The sequence below is a fragment of the Rhinatrema bivittatum genome, chromosome 11, assembly GCF_901001135.1.
Source record: "Rhinatrema bivittatum chromosome 11, aRhiBiv1.1, whole genome shotgun sequence".
Taxonomy (NCBI): Eukaryota; Metazoa; Chordata; class Amphibia; order Gymnophiona; family Rhinatrematidae; genus Rhinatrema; species Rhinatrema bivittatum.
Window position 1 is genome coordinate 90,079,546 of NC_042625.1, and position 26,196 is coordinate 90,105,741.

The following is a 26,196-nucleotide window of genomic DNA, read 5'->3' on the forward strand; positions in this document are numbered from 1 at the left end:
CTCTCTGCAAACTTTTATTAACATTTGTGGGGAGCACCCTAAAATAATAAATATTAAAATTCTTGTCATCTGAATAGTAATCACCAGTAAACTGAATGTCCCAGGAGGAGGCTGCTCCACCAGGCATAGTCCACTCTTCTGCTCAGCCATCCCAGCCTTCTCCAGCAGATTAACTGATCCCTGGCTAAAAAACACCAAGGATGACCTGGACGCAGCTTTGCTCTGGAGTATTTATCGTCCACGAGGCACTGAGTTACCGTCCCGGCTCTCTCTAGAGCTTTTCCAGGTGCCGATACTTCTTGCGCAGCACCGAGACCTGGTCCTTGTAGAGGACTGGGTCCAAGCGGAACTGGGAGTGCACCAGAGGCATGTACCCGAACCAGGACACAAACTGGTTGATGCAGTCCTGCCGCTGGGAGAAGCGCAGATTCACCAGGGACAGGGTGGAGCTCTTCAACTCCTGCAGAGAAACAAAGAAAGAGGGCGAGAGAGAGGAGTGGGGAAAACACTCGGGCTCTTATGCACCAAGGGGGTAGATTTTAAAAGAAGCGTGCACGCTCTTCCCGGCGCGCACGTATGGAGGCGCCGATTTTATAACATGGGCGTGCCGGCGCACGTATGCTATAAAATCTGGGGGCCGCGGGCACCCGAGTACCGGATTTTATAATCCATGCGTGCATGTGAGCGCAGGGGGGGGACGACACTAATCTTACAAACATACGCGCGGCGACGCGATCAGGCCTCTCCTAGCTCCCTACCCCCTACCTAATCTCTCTTACCCTTCCCCTCTCCTCCCCACCCCCTAAACCCTTTCTCCTACCTTTTTACGTTTTTATTTTGTGGCTTTACTGCTCCGTTGGAGCTGCAGCAACTTGTGCACGCCGGCAGTCCCTTCCCCCGACCAGCGGCAAATGACTGCTCTACCGGCCACCTCCAGCCCCGCCCCCCCCCTCCTCCGGCCCGCCACTTCTGCGCGTACTGGCCTTCACGCGTATGGGCCGGGCCCTGTTGAAAATTGGCTCCGCGCACGCAGGGCCTGCCACGCGCGTAAAGGCCGGAATTTACGTGCGCTGGCCAACAAAAACCCACCCGTAAGCATTTTATCCAAAGACTCAAAATGGGAGCTAAGCTTTCGTCCAGCCGCCCGGTGCCCAGTACGGGTTCTGACTGGCACTGGAAGAGGGCTTTGTCTCCCGGTGCTGGTGTCGCCCTTGATGTGGCAGTACCTGCTGGAACAGTGGCTCTTTGTGCTGCTTCTTCTGGGTCACTTTGATTGGAGGTAGTTTGGTGACAGCCGATACCAGGAAGTTCATCAGGATGTCCTCACAGTTGGAAATCCGATCCACCAGGTTCCTCAGCTTGGCAGGCAGATAGTCCGTGAAGAGCCTGTGATAATACCTGTGGGAAACATTACAGACTCCGGCTGAGAGCACGATCAGCCATAAATAATACAGGTCATAGCTCATTCCCGGCTGCCGTATAAAACTCAGCTACCCCGTAAAGATGCTGGCTTTGTTGTAAATAACTCGGGTCTGCTGTAGAGCCTTCAACCCTGCCATGGATTACTCAACAGGGCCACGGATAAATCAAGTCTGCTTTAGAAAATGGAAGCAACCTGTAGATAAATCAGTTCTACTTCAATTACCCAACTCTGCTTTTAAGTCACTTAACTCAGTTGAAAATGGAGAGAGAAACTGAAAGGCAACCCAAGGAACTTAACTTAACCTTGATCGCATCTAAAGTGCCTTTGTGAACACGTTTCCTCCCGAAGCATCCCCTCCAGTTCCATCTCCTCCCCCACTGCTCCTCAGCATCAGCAGCAGCGAATAGAAATCATTGCCAGGGAAAAGGCATGAAGCGGTGAATTCCCTCCCACCCCCGAGTCCAGCTGCCAACCTGCTGTTTTCCAACAGGAAGGCAAATACAGGACATCAGAGAAAGGTAGCATCAGGCGGTGCTTGCAGGAGGTTACCTGTGGTAAAATGCAGCTGCCGTCAGCACCATGGAGAACTCGTTGGTCCATTTCGAGGTGTAACCCCATCGGTTCCTACTGGAATCCCAGAAGTGGCTTCTCATGGGAAACCCAACGATTCGGTCAGGGAAGCTCCTCCAGGTAACGAAGGCGAAGTCTACCTGCAGACCCCCCGTAAGACAGAGGGATTACCACCAGGACCCACGAGAGCCACACGGCGTGGATGCTCCGTAGCACGGCTTTCTGGAACTGCCTCCCCTCCTCTGCCCGCCCTGCTGATATGTACGTTTCCCATGGAGAGGCCTGAATGCTGCTTAGTGAATGTGAGGTACACGCTACACTTTATACAGATGTTTTTTTAAAGGTGATTGAATATATATGGAAGATGGGTGCCTAGGCTGTAGCCAGGGCTGAAACCTTGATGAATGGCACTGCTGCCCACAAGTTTCAAACCAGAGCTAATTCAACCCCTAACATGTCTTGTTTATTTGAAAATATTTTATAACCCACTTATAGCAAACCAGCCGAGCTAAGCGGTTACAATACATAACGAAAAAACAAGATTAGCAGTTTTACAATAAATATATTAAGTTAAAACATCACATCTAAAAACTAATCATCCTGCACAGAGAAAACACAAGCACTGAAATACCATTAACCTGATTCCCCGAAAGCTTCTAGGGCCAAGTATGCCCTTAACCTCTTTATGGAAAACCTTTATGTCATTAATGGATCGTGAAGCCTCAAAACCCAGAATCCCCATTCTCTCAGGATGAGGGACATTCGTGGCTCAAACGAGGCAAATAACACTTCCAGCGCCAAGCGGCAATCACAGGTCTCACCCATGGGTCTCACCTTCTGCACACGCCTCACCTCGCTGGTTGAAAGCATGGTGGCTTCATCCAAACTTAGCACTGCGTCCGTCATGATTTCATTGTAAGGGAAGAAACGATGGCTCATCTGGTGCACGAGAGAAAATGGGGAGGTGTCCGTATGAGGCAGATTTCTCCATTACACGAGCCAGACACAACGCAGTATTTATTTATTTAAAACTTTTTCTATACCGTCGTTAAGATGGGTACCGTCACAACGGTTTACAGTAAGGCACAAAAGAAATGCTATTAACCTCTATCAGTTTACACAGGTGCCATAATATTCGGTAACATAGTTTTAATCAATGTTAGTTGTTAAATGAGAGTATCCCACATGAATGCATAAACTCCAGGCGTCTCTGCAAGGCGCTCTGATCTTAACATATTTTACTGAGCTGCTCCGGCGCATCTCCATCAGGCGCACTTACCCCTGCTACTTAACAGATGTGTGGCACCTCTAGGCACATGCAGGCCTACACGGGTACATAGAAGAGGCAGCCCGGGCACCGTGGCGATCACAACCTTGCAAGGCGCACAGGCAAGAGGGGAAATGTATTCATGGCCATGAACATGGCTGAAACCAGCACGGCACTGACCACAGACAGCCAGGGTATAAGATCTAAAAGCAATCTCGCTTCTGTTTGTGTAAGAGATCTTGTTACTGTGTGTTTCCACAGAAAGAAGAACCAGCACACAGGCTAGGGGTGATACTGGGCCAGCTCTATACTTTGGTGACCAGGCCTTTGACCGCCACTCAACAGGTCAATACAAAATGAGCAAAAGAGAGTGGGTGTCCTAGAACATTTTTTGGTGGACCGACATTTCCACGGATCTAAGCCCAGCTCAATTACTCATCGCGCTTCTTCAGCACTCCGAGAGCATTCATTAATGGCGTTACGCCTTGCACTGTTATGTAAATCACCTCTGTGAAGCACTTTTACATTGACGTCCCTATTTGGGATGTTCTTACACCAGCGCATTTCTGTGCTGTCCTCTAATGCATCCCTGGTGACGTGATACATTTTGTTTGCAAGGTACTCGGTGGAAATACAGATTTTTCCACTTAAAAGCCACTTAGTGATGGGTTGATTGACTTACAGTCAGTTATAATTTGCATCACAGAAACTGTCTTATCTCCTCCAGTCTAGCCAGCAGGAAGAATAGGTAGCCTAGAGGCTACAGCAATGGGCTGGGAACCTGCGTTCAGATCGTGCTGCTCCCGCTGGCATTGCTTGTGCCCCTGGGCTTCTCACGTTGTCTCACAGGGGCCAACTTAGATTGTAAGTTCTCTGGGTCAGGGTCTCATTATACCTGTATGGCAGTTTGTTGTAACGCCCCTGGTTTACAGCACTGGATAAATACTAGAAAAAAAAAATCACCTTCCTCTTTCCTGGAAGAACCGTCAAAGGCACTGCTGTTCGAGGCCATCTATCACTTGTGGGAGGCAGTTTTTCACTGTTCCATAAGACCAGGATCTAAAGCCAAGACAGCCCAGCTAAGTCGATAAAGTGACAAATTATTATTTAATATAACCACCTCCCCAGTCTTTATAACAGATTCCCCAACACGGTGTATATAAAATTAAAGACCAAATCGACCAGCACAGCAATAACACAACATATTAAAATAACTACAAATAGAACAAAACAAAATCATCCCCTTTATCTTAATATCGCCAATCTGAGAGAGGGTGGGGCGCGCTGAGGTGGGAGGGAAACAAAAGGAGTGACTTTATACTGAAGGTGGGACCCCTGGCGTGAGAGAGAAGTAATGGCAGGGGCCCGACAGACCTGTGCACAGTACTGGGATTCGGAGACCGCGTGTAGAAGCTTCAGGACAGGCTGAGACTGGGAAAGCAGCGGAGAGGACGCCCAGATGACTGCCGTGAATTTGCTGGAAGGCTTCAGACCTAGAAGGGAAGGAAGAGGAGAGCTGAGGCCCTCCCCCAGGAATACGCCGGCAGCCCATGGCAGAATCTGCTTGAAATACTCTCCCAAGTCCCTGGTTACCGTGGTTCAGGTAGTAAAACGGGAAGTCGCTCAGGTGTGTGGAATACTGCGGCAGCGCCAGGAGCCCTCCAGGAAGAGTGTTCCAAAGGAAGCGCTGACGCGACTGCCGCCCAGATATCCGGTCTCGTATGATCTGGAAGAAAAAGGGGTTATTTACAACCTCTTACACAGATGGACTGCTCAGCGAGCTCCTGATGGACGCCCGAAATGAAGTTAGGTCCAAGGAAGCTAAATTAAAAAAAAAAAAAAAGGGAAAAAAATCATTTCCCCCCAAAACCTTGAAAGTGCCTGTGAAACCTGGAGCTCCGTTACCAGCTGGGGCTGTGGATTCCCCAGGCCCCCGAGCAGCAGCGGCAGCGGGGCCGCAGCTTCCTTTCGCAGAGGTCACTGAGGGTGAGGCCTGGGAGCGTGGACTTTACCTCCAGGGTGGTCTGCACGATCTTCTCCACGGAGGAGAAGTAGGCGTCCCACAGGAACTGCGTCTGCTGTCGGAAGGCCAGGATTTTATCGCTGTGGATGCAGCGCACCGTGGACGGGATCTGGGAAGAGAGAGAGAGCAAGCGGCAGGGGTAAAAGCAGCGTAGACGTCCTGACGGCGAGTGCAACACCCCGCCATGCTCGTCTTTCATCTTCAGACCTAGTCAAAGCCACAAACATCTCAGAGTGGCAGCTAGGAGGAAGCGTAGCTCGGAGCCACAGGAACTTAAGACATCCTCTCTCCCTGCCCTCAAACGCCGGGGTGGCAGACAGACGTGGCCTGGGTCATTAAGCGTCTTGTCCTAATTGGAAACCTCCTAATTAATCAAGCCCCATCGGCTGGGCGGGCGGGATGTTTTGAAAAGCAGAAAGGATGGCGCCTCTTCCCTTACCTGAAGAAGAAGCTTCTCGTCGCCTACAACTGCGGCCTTCCTCCAGTCCACGACTTCGGAAAAAGGCAGCTCCCAGCCGTTACTGAGCAGCACTGGAACACAGGCGGCCTGGATCGACAGCAAAACGTCATTCAGCGAGCAGAGGAGCTGCAGGGACTGGGCTGGCAAACACACATCAGGAACGTGTCCCCGTCCTCTCCCCCCCCATCCTTCCCCTCCCACTCCAAAAATATAAATTCTAGGCGCAGAGCTCAGAGGTTGCTGTAAATGCAATAAAAACCCAGCGCTGCTGCAGAGAAACCCCTGGAACAGCCGGGAGCTCTGCTGCCCAACGAGCAGGCAGGCCACGAGAGATCGAAAAGTGGATGCTTTTCTTTTTACAGTTTTAGTAACGTGCATGTCAAGCGTGAGCACTCGAATTCATGGAAATAAAGATCAAAAAACAAAATATCATATAAAATATTGAAAAAATATATAGAGAGTGATACCATTTTATTGGATTATTAGAGCATAAAAAAAAGAGCCGTCCGAACAGGGACAGATTTAGGATTTTGCCACCCCTAGGCACTTTTAAACCTTCAGCTCCCCAGCTCCTGTCAGGCTCCGTTACATTCAGCAGAGCTGGAAGGCAGCAAATCTTCGCCAGCCCAATGCCCCTAAATGTTTACCATGATAGGCCCAGGCATGATGGATCCCTAGTGACAAATCCAGGCCCATGCAGGAAGAAAACCGAAGGAGCAAACTCAGCGAAAAAGCAAATGAACGGGAAGAGCTGCCTTTACTTTCCCGGCACTGTTATCTTTTCCTCTGAGCGGCTCATTCGGTTCGGACCTGCGGAAGGGAGCATTGGCTCCCGAAAGCTAGTTCAAGGAACGTGCTGAGCTGGTGCCATAAAAAGGTAGCGCCTCACCTGCAGGCACACAATTTTTGTGTGTTTGCTGATCTTTCTTTCCGTTTAATTGTTGGCTCCCCTCGTGCATTCGCTCCCCCCCTCAGAAACCCACACAGACTATGCACAGTGAGATAAGCAACTTCTTTTATAATACATCTCCCTTCTACTGCCTCTGCTTCTCATTTCCGTGGCAGCGCTGAACGGTCCCACTTAAGAGACGGTCGTAACGGAGAAAATCTCGATTTCTGACTCCCCCCCGACACCAAAATAAAAAGAAAGTAATCTGTGCCCTGCATCGTTCCATTCTAGCAACCACGCACTGCAGCACCAAATCCTCCTTATAACAGATGCAGGTTTCTTTCAATGAAGGAGCACTGGGGGGGGGGAGGGGGGGGGTCTGGCTCGCCGTCAGATACAGAATGAAAGCAGGGCAGGCTTCGGCGTTCAGGGCCCCTTCGGGATTTCCTTCTGCTGCAGGGACCCAGGTGGCAGCACTGGTTCTTCTGATCTCCCCCCCTCCTACACCCCCCACACGTACGTAGGCGCCCCAAAGTCCGCTGCGGTGTTTGGGAAGCTGAGCGTGGATCATTTTTCCCTCCAGCCGCCTGATTTTGAGAACTGCCTGCTCAGCAGAGAGTGGGGGGTTTCGGGGAGGGGCAAGGAAGCTTGCAGCCAACCTCATTTTACGGCCAGAAAACTGTAGGATAAAAACCAACACTGGGGAGAGGACAGAAGTCTACGACCTTCACCAGCATCCCAAATACCATCTCCACACCTACAAAACTAGGACCCTGGCGTTTTTTTTCCTTTTAATTTGATTAACAATGAGAAGGCTTCCAAAAGTGGTGGCAAGATCTGCTTTTACTTCCAAAAGATACAAAAGGAGTTGATCCCCAGGGAGGAGGGAGGCCGGTGGCTGACCAAGGGACTGGAGAGGAATTCCTGGCAAGGGAGCTGGGTCCGGCTCTGACGCCGCACCAGAGAAAGCAGATCTGGGACGTGAAGCCAGAGGGAGCGGAGGAAGCCGCAGGAGGAGACAGAGGCAGAAAGGATTCTGGCACCAGTCTGGACCACAGAGGCAGGCGGCCAGCCACCGGCCTCCCCCCACCCACCCACGCTGTCGTGCTTCCTCGCCCTGGGGGCTGGAGCGCACACGTCCCGGCCCTCTGAAGCTTTCACCTTGCAAGAGCTGAGGCAGGCGGACGGAACCAGCCATGGACCCTTCACACTTAGCCCTCATAGCCGTTCTATAAGAGTGAAGGAGAACCAGTGAAGGCCTCTGTCAGCAGGGAATGGAGGAGAGATCACAGCAAAATTAATATTTACAGTCAGTGTACACGATAAATTATAAGAGTATAAGGTCACTTCCCCTGGTTTACAGGCCGAATAAGGAGGTTAAGTGACTTGCTCAAGGTCACACAGCTGACTGGAGGTGATGAACACTGAGGTGATTTCCCCAGGTGTCATGTCAGAGCTCTGGGCCGTAGCCGCTACAGTACAGCCTGCAAGCAAACACCTGGAAGATAGCTTTGAGCCTACACTTTTCCTGCCAGTGGTTCCTAGCAGGAGAGTTTGAGCTTAAAGGAGCTGAGGTCCCTCACAGCCGACACACCTGCACCATTATGCACTGCTGAGAGCAGCTGGATGTGGAGGGGGGCAGCTGTTTCTCTCGCACAGGTCCCTAATGCCCCTCCAAATGGGAGCCAGGCAGTGGCCACCCTACCCAGGACTGTCTACCCACTATGCACCAGGGTGCCCGGGACAGCAGCCGCGGCAGTGCCGACCGACTTGTCCGTCCTCACCCGAGCCAGCGCTTCTCTCTCCCTCACAGGCACCGACAGCTCGCCAGCTGTGCGATAACCTGGTCCCCCACACCCCTCGCCTGCGACGGATCCCTCAGACCAGACTCCAGCTCCCGACACCTCCCACCATCTTGCTTTGGCTTTCTCCGTGCGGAGGAGTGGGAGAGAGTGCACGAGCCCGAGCGGGGCAGCACGAGGGGGGGGCAGGTGCGACAGGGAGGCAAACGCAAGGCAGAAGGCACCTAACAGCCTTGCACCAGTCCTGTCCCTACCCTCTCGGTCCTGGGAGCACCTAATAAATTACTGCATGACCGCAGAGAGTCGGGAGAGCAGCTGGGCTAGACGTGCTGCGTCCAGAATAATATCTGCTGGCAGGGCAAAGGTGGCAGGCCCAGTGCAAACAGTTAACCAGTCCCTACCTGGGACGTTCTGGGGAATGGGTTTCGTGCCGGTCACTGCCGGGGACGGAACTGGATCTGGCTAGAGGTAGTATCAGGAGAACTATCAGGGTTATTTCTGAGCGTGAACGAGCAGCAGGTCAGCAGAGACAGGAGCGGCGATTCGGATTCCAGAGCCCTCCCCGAGCGGCCCGGGCGAGAGGTTTCCCCGTCGCTCACCTGCAAGGCTTCCAGGAAGCGGAAGGAGCCCAGGCGCCGGCCTCGAGGGATGAGGCAGAACGTGGAGTTCCTGAGCAGCTCCTGATAGTCGAACCTGGAAAATTAAAAAAAAAAAAAAGAGTGGTTTTTCTGTGAGAAACTTCGGCCTCGGCTCCCAAACAAACATCGGAGGAGAAACATTAACAGAGCAGTGGGATATGAAAAGACATGCGGCCAAATACAAACCACAGTCCCCCGAGAGCTCACCTCGGCACACGCTCCCTCTCAGGCCGAGGCAATAATCTGCGCGTTAAGAAACTTGTGCGCTGGGGTTTCAGCGCACGGCTAACATTTCTTTAAACTCCCGACGCAGTAAGGTAAATGCTATGCAAATGCATCGGGAGTTTAGTGGAAAATGTAGGCTCAGCACAGGCCAAATGCACATTTTAACTCGAGAAGGGTGGGGGCGGCCGTCCCAGGACGCGTCTGTAACTGCGGCACTAACAGTGGCCAGATAAGTCCGTCCTTACCCAGATACCTGACGCAGTGAGCCTCCGCCACTTAGCAGGACGAGTACGGACTTATCTGGCCAGAGCAGGAAACACTTCTGTTTGCCTGTCCCGTGGTTTTAAGGGCCAGCACAGCAATGGTGGAAACTACTTCTGACCAGGGGAACAGTTTCCAGCACCAACAAAACCCGGGTTAGGGCCGCCGCATCTGCAAGGGCCGCTGAGCAGCGCCTACGTTTCTGAATGCACCTTTTGTGAGCGGGGAAACTCCTTGCTTCGGTTCCCTGCCTGCGCGCGCCGCGCCCATCCCAGACACGGATGCACCCTCTCCTGAAACATCTCTTCACGGAAAAAGTGGCAGATGCATGGAATGGACTCCCGGGAAGGCGGTGGAGAGAAAAGCGGTGACGGGATCCAAGAAGGCCTGCGATAAGCAGGGAGGAGCCCTAGGGGGCGAAGATGTGAGGGGAAAACCCGAGGTCTGTGGCATTACACCAGGAGTGGTGTTAGGCAGACTGAGTGGGCCGCTGGATTCTGTTTCTATAATACACACGCGATGTTCATGGAAGGCAGGTCCCATTACAATGAATTACCAGTTTAAGGCTTTTGATGGGATAAACATCCTCCCACTTAACCAGTCCCACATGGCAAGGACGCTATTTTTATGCACAAGATGCTTTGTGCTGACTCAAGCATGTGAACGAATTGGTGTCGACCACTGCGGTTCCTATTCGTACAGGAATAAACTTGTGCTTTCACAGCAGCTGGGCCAAATTCTGCTCAGTTAGGAGCAAGGAACAACAAGTAATCCCCTCAATTCTTTCATCTTCTTAAAAGAACACAAAAAAAAAAAAAAAAGTCCTTTTTGAAGATTCATTTCAATGACGGACGGCCGTCAGGACAAGGCTTGGATTTCCCTTTCCAGGCTGCGGCCGGGCCTCTTCTTCTGCAGTAACAGCACGTGAGCGCCTCACGGCTGAGCAGGAAAGATGAGGCAGGAGGGCCAAAGGGTAGCGCAGATGCGCTGGGACGGAAAGCAATACAAAACACTGCAGTCCAGGACCGACTGTGAAGAAGAAGATGATCCAAAATTAAAAACAGAAAAGAGAGGTCATTAAACAACCTGCTTCTCAGACTGTGGGGGAGGTATTTTAACAGTTTTTGGGAGGGGAGGTGATGTGTCTAGAGCGCACAGTAAATGTGAAGTAGCATAACATAATAACATAGGTAAAGGCCAAAATGGTCCATCGAGTCTACCCAGCAAGTTCTGTGGGGGTAGTAGCAACTGCCGCTCCATGCAGACCACCCCCAAACCTTCTGTTATGCAGAGAATATCGCCTGGGCCTTTCACAGCCCTGGTTGCTTCACTGCGACGCCCCATGACTCGGGTCTCACAGCAGCTTGCACAGAGAGTCCTTTCAGCCGGCGCACGGGTTGCTTATTTGCTTCTCCGTTTTTTTCCAGCCTGTGCAAGCTTGTTCTTGGCACCCACACAAAGAGGCCTACACAGGGCCAGGACCTGTATATGTGCAGCCAGTACCTTGCCCGTCCCCTCCCCCCAGCCTGGACGCAGGACGCACCGCGGCTGTGTGCCACTGGATCTGGGACTATTCTCAGCAAATGAGGGGCCTTCCTCGCAGCAGCCAAGAGGCCAGGAATAAAATAACACACACACACACACACACCCCAGCTTCGTTCAAATTCACCTAGGCCTCGCTCCACCTCCGAACCCATAATAACCCCATTATTTAAAAAAAAATCAGAAAATCAAGGAGCTTTTTGTCCTATGTTGGATGGTAAGAAAAGCAGGAAAAGAGCTTCTCACGTCGTCGCTCCTGCCTTCATCATGCTCCATCCTCACTGCCCTGCATCTATCACCCTTTGATTTCCAGAAACCCTAATCCCCTTGTAAGAGCAGCCGAAGCCTCTGTCTGCGCCCAGGCTGGTGCGGGTGACATGATAGGGGGAGAGAGAGAGAGGGGGCTGGAGGCTCAGCCCTGCCGCCCTGATCTTTCAAGGTTTGTACGCTACACCCTCCCTTCCTTTTTTTCCCCCCAGCTATTTTATTTATTGTTATATCTTCTCTTCGAATACTCGATCACAAATGCGCTGGAGTGACGGTGCTGGAAACCAAAGTTCGCCATTTACCCTCAAATGGAGGGAAGCTCGGCCAGCGGCAGTGCAAGTGTCCTCAGGCTGTCCCCGGCCGATGTGCCTCAGCCGCCCTGCTGAGAAGGAGTCACCGCGGGCTCAGTGCCCTCCGTCAGTGGCCTCTGCATCCGCTGAGGTGGCCCACAAGGGGTGCCTATTGTTATGGCGTGCCCTGGGATGGTTGTGGCGACGTGGACACCGGTGCACTGACCACGGCATTCATGTCACATGAGCCACCAAGGCTGGGGAAACCCTTTGACCTGACTAAAAACACAACGAGGTGACCCCCAAAGACAAAAACCTCCTCTCACGCCCACTCCAGGGTGGGGAGATGGCGCCAGTCATCAACCAAAAAGGAAAGGCAGATATGTGGCTCCTTTTAAGGAAACCTCGTTCGTCAACCACTGCAGCCGAAGCGCAGAGACGGCACAGGCAGGATCTGCTAAATGAGGCCCAGCCGGAGCTCGCGTAGTAACAGCGTGGCCACCTCTGGGGCTCTGCCAGACGTGGATGATGGATTCTCGGAGCGCCGCTGGGCTCCTCGCCGTCTCATTAACCAATGCCACGCCTCGGCTTGCACCGGCACAGCCACGGGCACGAGGCCCTGCTCGCGGCATCATCATCATCTCCCCTGAAGCTTCGGCCGCGAGCACCGCGCCCCGCGCCCCGCGTGCTTTCCGGCCGGACCGCCTCCATTGGCAGAAGCCGCCGTGGGGCGGCGAATCCTGGGCGTCCTCAGCTTTCGCTCCGTCTGGCGCTGTGCGGCACCAGCCTCCTCCTCCTCCTCCGCTCTCTGCTTTTCCGTTTGCTGCCATCCTCGCCGGCCACCGTGCCGTGTCACGGGTTTTCCGCGTCCTCTCTGCCCGCCCTGGGCTGCGAGCCAAAGAAACAGCGGCTCACAAGGAAGGAGGCGCTGAGAGCTGTGCTTAAACGGTTATAAAAGGATGCGCCATTCGTTTAACCGCCCAGAATCTGCCGAAGCGCCATGAGAAGGGCGGCGTCGTTAGGAACTGGGAAGGCCCCCAACCTTCAGACTGAATCGATGGCCTCGGCGTGGCCTGGAACGGGAAACAGAGGCCGTGAGCCGTGGAAGGTGCGGTGGCAGGACCAGGCCCTCGCCCTGGTATTCGGGGCTTTCGGAACAAAGTCAAGGGGTTTTGTTTTTGGTTTTTTTCCAGTCTGTACACAGAAAAGCCGTTTGTTCAGCGGGGTCCCCGGGAGGGCCAGGGCTGTGGAGGAGGCGCTCGCTTAGCTCAGGTGCTCATAAAGGTTTAATGTTACGCACACAAGGCCCACTGTGCTGGAAGGCCAAGGCCAAACAAGCAGAGGGGATTTGATAGCAAACCAGCGGAAAGAACGGTCGGCGAGCACAAATGTACCTTTTTGTTGGGCTAACTTGATACACTTCTTGAGTAGCTTTCAGGAGCTAACACTCCCTTCCTCGGGTCAAAAAAACAAAACAAAACATGGCCACGCCCGGCAGCCCGACTTGTGCAAAGCGGGAAAACCAGCCCCAGCGTCCCAGGAACCCAGCAAAGCAAAATCAGGGGCCCATCGGCAGTGCGAGGAGCCCCCCAACAGCCGTGAGCAAGTCTCCCGGGGCTGCACTCACGAGTTTCTTTCTGTTTCACCTTCGGCGACCCCGGGTTCGGTGCTGTTTTATCAGGAGCCACCCTGAAGGCCTTGCGCTCACTCTCAGCTGCATCAAAACCCCCACCTAGGGCTACGAGGCCTGCGATGAGCTGCTTGGCAGCGTCTGATGGTATTTTAAGATATTCATCTTAGTCTGTCATCACGCCTGGGAACATTTCGGTTCTGGTCGCCCTGAGACTGCTGGTGCTTAGGGGCAGATGAAAGAATAACGCATAATCAACCTTCTCTGTTCCAGCCTCTCCCTACTAATCCACGCTCTCTCTCCGCCAGTGCCACCACTCCCCCCCCCCCGCAGGAACAATCTCACCCCAGCCTGTTCCCCCTTCCTCCCACCCGCCCCCTCCAAGTCACAGCTCCCACGCTCCACCCTCAGCCGAGTGAGCCCCAGGTGCTGGAGTCGCAGCCGCAGGCTGAGCTGGGTGGGTTGCAGCCCCTCTCCAGTCTCTCCCCATATTCTGCTTCAGATTCTCCCTTCTCCTCCCGCTCCCTGCAAGCTTCCTGGAGCTGTAAACAGAGAGGCCCAGAGCTTTAAACTGCTTCTCCTGGGGAACCGGCGCTGATGCAACCTCCCTGAGACTCCAGGGGAAATCCAGAGAGTTCCCAGGTGTGATTTCAGCTTTTATATAATGCACATTGCTGGACGGGCAATAAATGGGTATAAAGTTTATAAAAAAAAAAGTTAAGGGAAGGGGAAATGGAGATGGTAAGCGAACCCAGCGGCAGTAACACGAGATTGTTTCAGACCCAACTCTGCCATCCCAGAGTTACCGAAAGCCCCCCTGCTCTCGCAAGCTCCGGAGGCTGCACGGGCAAGGTCAGAGGGCAGAGACCCGGGAGAGGACAGCAGGCTGCCAGCAGTAATCAGTGCTTATCGTTAGGCTGCATCAGTAAAGTGTTGTGAACAGGTGAAAGCCTGGTCTGGACAAGCTGGCATGAGTGAGCGGCCCTGGAGTCTCACCTAGCATGACAACCCCCACAACTGGTACAGGTTAGGCCGGTCCTGGGTTCCTGACAGCCCCCATCCCAATGCCTTCTGGTACCTGTGGCACTGATTTCAAACGGCAGAAGTAGGGACTACAAATCCCACAGTGAACAGGGATGTCAGTTTAAGTCTCCCTCCAGGAACTGGGTCACTTGGCGGCCCTGGACTGTCTACCTCAGTTTCAGAAAAAGAGCCAAGCCAGACCTTCCCCCCAAAACTCCATCTTAACTGTGATAAAACTGCGACAAGATCAATAAAGAAAAGTCTTTATCTTCCCAGAGCTTCATCGCAAGACCATTTCAGGTAAGGCTGGTTGTATTACCCGGGGGTCTCTCTCTTCCACTGCGCTAGGTTCTGTCCTCCGCCCAATTAGTACTGCAGTATCCCATCTTCTAATCCCACTAACAGATTCATACTGCCACTACTTCTTGGCTTAAAGCACCCCAGATGATCAGCTAATCTCCCTTGGACCTAATCACTGCTGTACATGCCCTGGAACAGGTGATCACATTTGCAGACGACACAAAATTATGCAGAGTAGTTAAATCACATGCGGATTGTGATAAATTGCAGGAAGACCTTGCGAGGCAGGAAGATTGGGCGTCCAAATGGCAGATGAAATGTAATGTGGACAAGTGCAAGGTGATGCATATAGGGACAAATAACCGGATGGCTTCCTCAGCCCTCGGTCGGAATAGAGCAGGAGCACGGGGCTTCGGTGCTCGCTTATCGCTTGCCGCTGGTAATTACAAAGCTGAAGCTGCCGGTCACCGACTGCGCTAGGGGCAGAGATAGGAGAGAGCAGAGCTGGGGGGTTCTCCAGGGTTCGTCACCACCTCCTCCCACGAGCCCCTGAGGTTTCCTGGCTTACCTTTACTACACCCAGGGGATGCCCTCTATTCTGCTCCCTCTTAACCCTGCATCACTGCCTGTCTCTGACACTGCTGCTTTTTTTGCACCTGTGGTTCACAAGCTCTTATGCCTGCGACCTCACTGGCACAACAGGTGCACACTGCTGCAGAATAAAGCTGATTGTTTCCCCATTCAGCGTATTCTAGATGTGTTGAAAACTGGGGCAGGTAGCACAGGACACTATGTGCCTTGGTGTGACTTTCATCGTTATAAAAAGCTGTAGAACAACGACGACGCTCTCGGTTCAAAAGAAAGCCCTGGGCCTGCAGTGAGAAACCTCCCCCCTCCCACCCCCCAAGAAGATGACATGGGGAGGCAACCTTCCTGGGGACAGATAGCAGAAGCCATCCCACTCCTGTGTGCTGTTTGCAGGGCTCTGCAGGCCACTTCCAGCCAAGAGGTGTCAGCATGAACACAGACAGGCTGGAGACAGGGATCCCAGCATGAATGAGAGGACGTAGGGCCCGACCAGAGACTAATAACTCTTAAAAAAAAATAAATCCAGCTTTCTGCAGGGACAGACAGTGTGAGCAGTCAGGGCCCCTGGCTGACGGATTGAAAGTGACGGGCTCACTGAACGCCACGCGGGAAATTCTTATTAAAATCCTCATCTTTCTGCGAGTGGCTCGAGTGGCAGAGGTACCTGGGAAAAAGCTTCCCTTCCTTCAAAAGAGCTCAGAAGATGCAAATAACAGAGAGAAAACAAGATTACTCTACGTTCCTCTGTCCCCCTCCCCTCCACAAGGACTCCAAGCAGGTAGCATCATAAAAACATAACAAACTGGACCCAACAAACACAGCTCACAAGAGCCGATGCCCTCCACACGTGGCACGTGCGAGGTGCCAGCAGCAGCAGCCGCACCGCAAGTCCACAACGTGCAAGGCATCACAGCAAGCCCAGATCACTCTACAGAGAGGGGGGACACAGCACAACACCTGCGCTCCCCCCGACAGCTTGTACTGCCCCAGCTCCCACAGGGGCAGCACCGGCCTGCACATCCGTTTTTCACCTTTAAAAACAATCGACCCTTACCCATCACAGGCACTAGCACAGCAGATTTATGGTGCACCCCTAGAAGTGAGCCAGCTTCCCAATCCTCGGCGTTACACTCTGCGACCTGCCAGCCGCTGGCCACAGGACGCTCACACTCCGCAGCGTCTTTTCTGCTGCTTCTGACAAAGCGACGCGCTGCCTGCACCTGCACCCCACCCTCCGAGGCATTCAGGACCAACAGGCCGATGCAGTACTGGTGCGCGTTAAACGGGCGCTCGTGACTGAGCACCCGCTCCCTTAACGCGCGCCGATCCACCTCTCCCAGAGCCCGATTTAATATTAAAATCGGGTGCCGCGGAAAAAGGAGGCGCTAGGGGAAACTGCGCACCCCTAGCGCCTCCTCGGCGGCGGGTGACCGGGAGAGGTGGCTGTCAGCAGGCTAGGGAAATGGATGCTCGTTAATTTAGCGTCTCTTTTCCTAACCTGACTGCTGGCGCACTTTTTTTTTTTTTTAGTAATTTCTTTTTTTTCGGGACATTCTAATTTTTTTTTAGTTCCTCCGACTTAATCTCACACCACGACATTAAGTCGGAGGACGTACGGAAAAGCAGTATTTTCTGGCGTTTCTGTACACTTTTTGGGCTCCTCCAAAATTAACGCCTGCTCGGGGCAGGCGTTAATTTTGGCAGGTAAAAATGTGCGGGTTTTGCATTATCGGGGGTAATGGACGCACGTGCAAAACCCGTGTCCAATCGCGGGTTGAGCCGTGCGCTGCGGCCAGCGAACGGTATTGCATCGGCCTGCAAGTTAGATAAGGGGTTTCCAGGATGCTCATCTCTTTGGTTACAGCAGAGAGGGGAGCCTGACGTGTTATCCATGCTTCTCGCCTCCCATTCGTTCTCCCCCACACTTCCTTCTCTTCTCCCCCTCCCTCTCACACACACACAGACAGGTCCTGCTGTTGCAGCTGCTGCTGTTTGCTTCCCCTGTGGATCCCTCCCTCCTGACCGTGATGACCTGACATTCCCCCCTGGAACATTTTGCACGAGAAAACCCGAGGATTCGGCAGGAGATGGAATCTGACAGGTGGCTGCACAGCGAAAACTGTTACACAATTTACCCTAATTCTCAGGGCACTAATTAGCAAATAAGAGATGCGGTTTCTATCACAAGGCAAGTTGTCTTTTTAAATTATCCCAGGCTGGCACTAGGTTCTCCTGGTCTCACCCAGTCTGTCACTAAAAAAAAAAGCTTTTATTCTTCTGCCTTAATTAATTCCTGGGAGTATTAAGGAGCCAGGAATCATTCCACATTTAGCAGAAACCCATCTCATTAGGCAGAAGTGAAAGTCAGAACGGCTGCTTGGAAGGAGAAAATTACAGACAAATGACAGTTAACAGAATAATTCCGAATTTTTCTCTTAGGCCAGAGGTGAGAGAGCTTTCTGAGCTCCAACACCATCAAACATCTGGAATGGCCAAATCAATGAGCACCAGAGCATGGCACACATCTGGAAAGAGCGGCTTTTATGGGCGCCATAAAGCACCAAACATCTGGAGCAATCAAGTTCACGGATGTAGCGGGGTAAAACCAGGACCGGCTGCCCTTGTCCAGATGACACGGAGCCAGCTGAAAGCCCTAAAGCTTCAGGACCAGGAAACGCTGGTTCCCTCTCCCTCCTGCTGACGGAAGGACCCAGGATCCGGGAGCCCCGGCCACGCAGGCGGGATGCGATGCTCCCCTGAAATACACTGCGGCCGTTTCACGGCCTGGCCGCCGAAATCAGGGAGGGGCTGTGGCGAACAGAACCAGGCTCGTGTCTGGGGGCGGGCGCCCCAACTGCGATGCACTTTGAAAGAGGGAGCTCTGCGGGGGTCATGGCTGGCGCTGCGGGTGAACCTTGCAACCTCTCCCCTCTGACAGAGCAGCCCTCTCTCACCCCACTCCTCAGCATCCTCCTCTTTCTCCCCTTCACTCCCCAATCTCTTTGCCCCCTTTCTGCAGTGTCAAGCACCCTCTCTCCCCTCCCACCCCCTCTCCATATCTCCGCAGGATCCATTCCCGTCTCTCTTGTGATTGCTGTGCCTTGGAAGTGGGCAAGCGGCCCCTGCAGGTTTTCAGGTTTTTGCCTCCCCCAGCCCAGCCTGGGTTGACCACCTCGTTTGCCTAATGAACGGACCGGCCCTGTGACACTTCCAATACCAAAATAAAATTATCCCAGCTAGAAACAGAATTTTTGGGGGGATAGCTGCCCATTGCCTAAACTCAGACACGCATAACAAAACCGCACAAAGAGCCGCGCTGGGAGTGCAACCTGCCCAAGCTCTTAGGTGTCTGCCATGCTGGTCCCTCCACACCTGCAATCTGTGATCCAGGAGGAAGAGGCGTTCATCGCAAGCCCTGAAAAAAAAGGCACATTTTTTTTTGTTACAGCGCAAGGTTGCCACCTGGCTGATCCCGTTTTACCCCCTCCCCCAGCCCTCGGTTGCTTTTCTCAGCGCAATCAAGAGGGACTCCAGAACCAGCAGTCCCTGCAGGCTGGGGGGGGGGGGGGCGTAAAACCAGAGCTGGATCCGCCTGAGCTGAAAATCTGGAGCCAGTTGGCAACTTCATTATGGCAACTAGGGGCAGGCAGAGAGAGCCACAGAAGCCAAGCAGCGGATTCCAGGAGTGTTCCCTCTGCAGAACGCATCATTTCCTGTCTGTAATAAACTGATCTTCTGTGTCCCATTTTTTGACCCGATTGTGTCTGTAGTTGAGGACAGCAAAGATTGAATGGCCTGGGCAGAAAAGGGAAGGCATGTAAGGAGGTGATGCTGCATGAGGTTCAGAGTGGATAGGATGTATAACGGACGCTTGCACCCTCCTCTCCGGACTGTGCTAAGGATACTATGCCACGGCCTGCAGAGGGGCACAGGTAGACCACCGACAGTGACAGCAGCAGGACTCAGCTCGGCCCAGTTGATGCAAGCATCAAGGCCATGGTAGCATCCGCTCCCTATTATTATAATCCTGAGGCTGTGGCATTTCCAGGACCAGCCGTCATCATTATGTCCTTAATAAAATGCGACAGACCCAGAAGATTTCCGCTCCAGCAGAAAGCTGCATCAGCCATCTTTATCTGAGCAGCAGCACAGGAGGGACCTGTGGAAGGAGCTGCTCTTCCAGTTTCAGGAAATAATCAGCTTTACCCTAGAAGCACCACTGATCCGCTTTAGCTGCTCATCTGTGGCCTGGCTTGGCCAGCAGCATTTCTAAAGCGTGGTCTAGGGGCAGGTGTCAGGGCCGACTAGATTCTCTTGCTGCTTCGAAATGTCTATGAGGCCTTGGAGTTAGGAGTGTAGCAAGCACTCGATTCAGCCGGTGGGAATCTAATTCTCTCCCTGCTCACACATCTGACCAAGGGGCCTGTGTGTGCTTGACCATCCTCACCTGTCCATAATTCTTAGTGGGTCAGATAAAAGGAGCAGCAGGAACCAATGCAGCTCTTAAAAGAGTACACTGCATGCACACGCAACACATATATCATCATCATGCTTTGTACGCAGCGCTGTACAACACAACAAACAGTACCCACACAATCCCACCTGCACACACACACACCCAATACATATCATACACATACATCCTGCCTGCACATGCACACACACCCCATAACACATTCCCACATGCACACACCACAACCAACACATATCTAGACACACACACACACACCTCTCAATACAAATAGTCACCTGCACACAAACACATATATCATCATCATGCTTTGTACGCAGCGCTGTACAACACAACAAACAGTACCCACAATCCCACCTGCACACACACCCCCCCCAATACATATCATACACATACATCCTGCCTGCACATGCATACACCCCCATAACACATTCCCACATGCACACGCCACAACCAACACATATCTACACACACCTCTCAATACAAATAGTCACCTACACACAATCACATATGCCCCTGGTGTGCTTAGGTTAAAGCCCAAGGCAAGACTGAATCCTTTGCCGTCTACAGGTACCCAAGAGGGAGGTGTGAATGCTCTCAGCTGTTACAGCCACAACATTCCTGCTGCCTTCTCCAGGCTGCCCTGCACGGTTAATTCCTTGAACTCTCCACTGCATGCTTAATGGGTGTAAATGCAATTGATCTTACTTTTGTTAGGGAGCCAGAACCACAAAGCAGAGCTGAACTCTGACAGCCTCACAGCAGCAGCGGTGCTAATGCTCGGATACCTGGGAGAGTCCTCCCCACTCAGAGGCATCCATTAACATTGCCGAAATATGAGGGGTTTCTCTTCCTTTCTGTGCCAGGTACTCTAAATAAGTTACATCAAATTTCAACGAGGGGCTCCGTTCACGTTTTGCACTTTCCCTCCCAAACTACCGGCACACGACTAAACCTGCTCATTTGTGCACGGGAGGTCAGCAAGGAAATTTACGCCCATGATTTTGAAAATCCAAAAAATATGTAGACAAGTCCTAACCCGTTCGCCGGCCCCCGGGGCACAGTTCTGACCCTAGGGGAGTCCGTTCCCACCGTAGGAAGGCTCAGAGCTCAGGGCACGCGTGCATCCTGCTGATCAGCAGTTTAATCGGCCTCGGTGCCAGGAGTTTCCGAGCAGCAGCAGCAGCCATAGATTAGACAAAAGTGCATTATTATTAGGCAGAAGAATTTGGGGGGATATTTTCACAGCAGCAGAAAAGCCCGGGCTTCAGGGAGAATCTTCTTCCCACTCTGAAATGTTTCCACTGCAAACCTATTTTACTATTTTCTCACAAACATTTCCAGGAACCAGAATGGAGCCGGCAGTCCACCTATCCCTGAGAGATAGAGAAATGCGATAGCAGAAAAAGACCCTAGCCTAGGGTCAACTTACTCTGCCCAGCCACACCAATCCCCAGCACTCCCTCAGAGACCCCCTGTGCTTACCCCATACTTTATGAATGCAGACCCTGTCCTCGTGTCCACCACTTCCACTGGGAGGCCGCTCCGTGCATCCACCACCCTCTCTGTAAAGAAATACTTCCTGAGTCTCCCCCCTTTCAGCCTCATCTCATAACCCCTCGTTCTAGAGCCTCCTTTCCATTGAAAAAGGCTCAGCTCCTGTGCATGGAAACCTCTGAGATATTTGTCTGTCTCTATCACATCTCCCCTATCCCACCTTTCCTTTGGGGTTTACATGTTTAGATCTTTAAGTCTGTCCCCATATGCTTTAGAACAAAGACCACTGACCATGTTAGTAGCCCCCTCTGGAGCAACTCCATCCTGTTTATATCCTTCTGAAGGTGCAGGCTCCAAAATTGTACACAGTACAGTGAGGGCTCACCAGGGAGCTATACAGGGGCAGTATCACCTCCCTTTTTCTGCTGACCAGTCCTCTCCCTATGCAGCCAGGCATCTTTCTGGCTTTTGCCATCGCAATATCCCCCAGATGTGGCTGCATCTGCACCTCTGATGAGCATGATGGAAATCTGCTTGCATGATTGGCGATTTAAACACATCTAAATAATTCTTCTGATTTATACTATATCTTGTTGAAACAAGACAGGCTATTCAGTTGCATTTCCAGCAATCTCATTGGTTGGGGCACCATGCATTATGGGTCATATGGCACCAATTATTTTTACTAAAGATACAAGAAGTATTCAGACCCAGAGTCCTTATAAATACTGCGCACACACACACACACACACACACACACACACTCTCACACACACTGTGGCAATGCAATGGTGATAATAACAACATGGTATCTCCAACAGGGTTGAGTGGAAGGGTGTTAATCCCCCCAGCTTCACCCTTATTCTACACAGGTTCTCAGCCAAAAAGCCAAGAGGGGATTTGTCCTCAGCTCGTGATTCAGACCTTATATTGGATCTCGGCCAAAACGAGATCAAGAAAAATACAATACACTCCAGTAAATGAAGCTTCTGCTGCAACTGTAAAGCTTCAGTTTAAAAAAAAAAAAAAAGAATCCCCCCCGTGGAGCAGGGCTGGTGGCTGAGTGACGAGCGTGGCACCTCTGCTCCCCGAGCAGGAAGGGGATGCTGTGCAGCTCCTGGACGGCGGGAAGCATGGGAGAGGGGTGCTAGGGAGGCTCATTAATGACAACTCTTGGCCTGGCTCAGGGTGCATGGCCACCGAGTTCCAGAAGGAGCAATAATTTGTGGCCCCTGGGCAAGGGCCGTCAGGGGACAGGTGGTGGGGGGGCGGGGGATGGGGAACTTCCCGGGTAGCTGCATTTGAAGGTTCACAGTGTTGAAGCACACGGGAGCCCATAACAGCCACCGCTGAAAAGCCCAGAAATCGATCACGGGAGAGCCATGTAATCACACGTGTCCTCCGTGGTACAAACGTCTGCGTAACACTTTCACACCGACTGAACGTCGGTAAAAGGCAATAAACTTTATTTTTAAAAAGGGTTGGGGGCCCAGAAACGAGAGGGTGGGGTAGAGGAACGGCTGGCGGATTTTGGGGCATGCTCAGAGGATACCATTCCTTTAGAGAGGGCAGCTCTCCTCGCGCTAGCCAAACCACATTAAAAAATAGGCTTCCGCGTGACAACACTTCACTCGTGCGACATTATTTTCAGGGTTTTTGCATTTTTTTGTTTCACTCCACTTTTTGGTTTTTGCACACACTAAGATCACTTTGCATGCACTGAAGGAGGGGAGGGGTCGGGCAGTTCTGTTTTGCTTGAAAAACGACATGAAACGAAATGCCAGCACCGCCTCCACGAGTGTCACAGAACATCCGACTGCGCCGATGTAATAAATTTACTAGAGATGTCACCAATATGACTCACTTAACTATAAAACCATGGAAGGAGCGGCATTTTCGCTAGTCCGCCCTGCTTCTGCTGCTCCCTTTCAGCAGAGCACGCACCAGACTGCACACTATTTTCAAACTGACCCGCATGTGAAATTAGAACTAATGGTAATACCACAGTTAAGACGGCCCCCTCCATGCCAGCCGCGTCCTGAAAAAACGTTAACTATGTTTGGTCGCTGCTGCCCTCCAAGTAGATCGCAGCCTGAGTGAAAGAACGCAGGTTACCGAGGGACTACGGCTTGATCTAGGCACCGCGGAAGCTCCTGCCATGGCTTTACCTTTCATACTGGTCGTTATCCCTGGCGCAGCGGGAATCCGTGTGCTTCTCCCAGTCCTTCCCATGCTTGCAGGTGGTGAGGGAGATGATGTCTTTCCCGTTGTGGATGTGGTGCAAGGCGTTCCTGGTGTCCGACCCGATCCCGGTCAGGTAGCGTTTCCCTTTGAACGCCAGCAGGTACTTCTTCCCGGGGGGCACAGCGTTCTGCTCCAGCCAGCCCTTCTCCCCTCCTTTCTGGGGGTGGTCCTTGGAAAACAAGGGGATGGAGACGTCAAAGCCGGGCCGGAAGCGCTCCGCGTAGAAGCTGGCCTTGGCAAGGATGGCCTGCCCAATGTCAAAGCCCAGGTCTTCCGTGTAATTGGGCCAGGTCCCGGAGTACAGATTGAATATCACGTGGTTCCTTCCGTCGTTCCAGAGAGGGAATCTTTGGATCTTCTCGTTGATGCTATGAACATACTGAAAGGAAAGGTGGTCCCTGTCCAGCGTGTCGATGTTCAGGACAAAGAGACAAGCCTCTTCTGGGTTGGGCGTGTAGTACGTCGACTCCTCTATTGACGCGATGATCTTCAGGTAGCTCTCCGAGACCGGGTCCCCTCCCTCGGGAGGGTAGACGTAGACCCTGAAGCCCTGCTTTTCGCACCTGGAAAAATCGAAGCAGCTCTCCATGCGGCACCGGCTGTGTTTGTAGATCTTCACTCTCGACTCTCTCTGGGCTTGGGGGGATGGATCGTGAGGGTCTCCGTCGTTCTCCAGCTCTCCGGGGGTCGCAAAGCTGCTCAGGAGGTCTCCGTCCGTCCATCGGGGCCAGGGTTTGAGCTCCTCGGCTTTCTTCCCGGACAAGATGGCGAGGCGTCTCAGCTGAGGTCCTCCAAAGTAGAAGAGCAGAAGGCAAGAGGCAAAGAAAGTCATCAAAGTGTATTTCTTCCTGGCCTGCATATGTTTATCGGAACTCCTGCCACAGTCAAAGGAAGCAGGATGAAAACTTTGCAAGTCTGTTTAGTGGATTCAGACATAAATTTTCAAGTCCTAAACAACGGGCCGGAAAGTATAACAGAATCGCAGCTTCAGGAGCAGAACTGTCACGCAGACACATTCTTGCATTTTAATTGTCTGTTTTACCATTCTTCTTTGAATGCTATCAGTCTTTAATGCAGAAGGCTTTGGAGGGGCCCAGTAATTGTCTTGCTTTCTGATTTTTTTTCTTTTTCTTTTTTTACTTTTTCTCCAGCACAGGCTACAATGCAAACTTGTCCATCTGCACAGCAGTGGTGAGCTTCAGTTTCATCAATTTAGGAGTCTGCTTGATACTGCATCCTGAAATCTTTGCACTGCTGTATTATATGGTAAAAGCATTATTGCAGAACACATTCTTGAGTAACTGTGAACCTTGGGGTTTTTTTTTTACATCATTGTCTACTTGGGCTTTCAGACTCCATGAAAAGGTCATACAGCTGAGCTCCTTTCACTGAAGTTACTATCCTGTCATTAGGAGGCGTTTGCTGCTGTTTGATTTCTCTGAGTCCTATGACCTATTCCGTATAATAAATGAACACTTTACGAGGGTTTAAAATAGCAGAGAAGGGTCTCTGGGGGAACCTCCCTGCACACTCATTGGCAAACCCTGCTGTTTACTTCACGGTCTCCAGAGCTGTGTCTGACGGAGTCTCTGATATTTTTCCCTTGCTCTGTTGTTTTCTTACCTTTAAAGGTGCAGCAGTTAGAAGGAGGGTGCACAGCTCTCTCGGCCATTTGGGCTCCCCAGGGCACGACTGGATCTGGACTTCAATCAGCCTTCAGTAAAGTTCTCTGCCAGTGCCCAGCATCCGGTTAAGTCTTTTGCCCTCTGTACTTGGCTTCTCGCTGGACTTGTTGGGGGGGGGGGGTCTTGCAGCAGCTTCCAGGGGTTGACATCCTCTCCAGCTTTTTCACCAAGCGGGCCGGTCACATCCTCCAACGGAAAGGGCCCTTGGAGGTCATTTAGGACTCCCCACCTCTATTTGCCCTTTAAATATTTGTCTCCTGCTCTGCTCCTGACACCTCGTATCCTCACCCCATAGATGAATTGTGCACTCGGACGTCTTCGGGCTTTCCCGTTAACGCTGGCACAGGGCACTTGCACGGTGCATTTCGCCTTGGAAACTCTGCGCACTTGTTTTCCTGGCTCGTCTGCAGCTGGGGTTTGTGTCAATCTTCTCGCCTCCCCCCACGGCGGCTCGCTCTCTACTTTCTCTGCACGCTCAGTCTGATCTCCCGTTACCGTTATCCTCCTCCGTGCGGCTCTGCGATTATCCCTGCTTATAAATAGCAGCACCCTCGCCTGCCCGCCTCCTGGACGCCTATGCCCGCCCGACACTCCGGGGCGGTGGGGGGAGGGATCGACCTTGCAAATATTTCTCTCCCTCCGGATGAATAGGGAGCGCCGTCTGCTGAAATATCCCGGGACTTCCTACCCCGCTGCCCACAGCTCAGCTCAGCGCCTGCACCTCCGGCCGCGCAGCGCCCCGTAACGCGCGGGTCTACTGCCACCTTCACAACATTCCATAGGCCCCGCCCGCCAAGGCACCGATTGGCTCTGGCAGGCCGTGAGGCGGGGCCTTTCCCATTCACCCTTCCGAGAGCTCAGCGGCCGGAAGGTGTTTGTGACGTAAGGGGGCGGGGCAGGGATCTGTCTAACTTTTTCCACCCTCCATCGAGTGGATCTTGGCAAGGTGGCAGGTGCGTGGGGGAGGGGGAGGGGGGATAAATCTGCAAAGCAGGACGGTAGACAAAAACTAAACTGAACACCCAAAGAAGACAGGCTCGGTCCATGTATGCTGTGCAAAATGCAAAGAGATCAGAGCTGCTCAACTGCACATTTCCCAAA

At 52.5% G+C, this 26,196-nt stretch overlaps 1 protein-coding gene across 1 annotated transcript; it reads right to left on the reverse strand.

The window, feature by feature from the left end:
* On the reverse strand, positions 1-24,563 carry EXTL1 (exostosin like glycosyltransferase 1). Its single transcript, XM_029619223.1, has 11 exons — positions 23,335-24,563; positions 9,034-9,127; positions 5,723-5,830; positions 5,273-5,392; positions 4,854-4,986; positions 4,635-4,753; positions 4,224-4,319; positions 2,846-2,932; positions 1,973-2,133; positions 1,227-1,398; positions 1-460 (listed from the first exon to the last, which is right to left on the reverse strand). The coding sequence occupies exons 1-11, from the start codon at positions 24,267-24,269 to the stop codon at positions 272-274; spliced, it is 2,214 nt and encodes a 737-aa protein (XP_029475083.1). The 5' UTR covers positions 24,270-24,563; the 3' UTR covers positions 1-271.
* Positions 24,564-26,196: the final 1,633 nt, after the last annotated feature.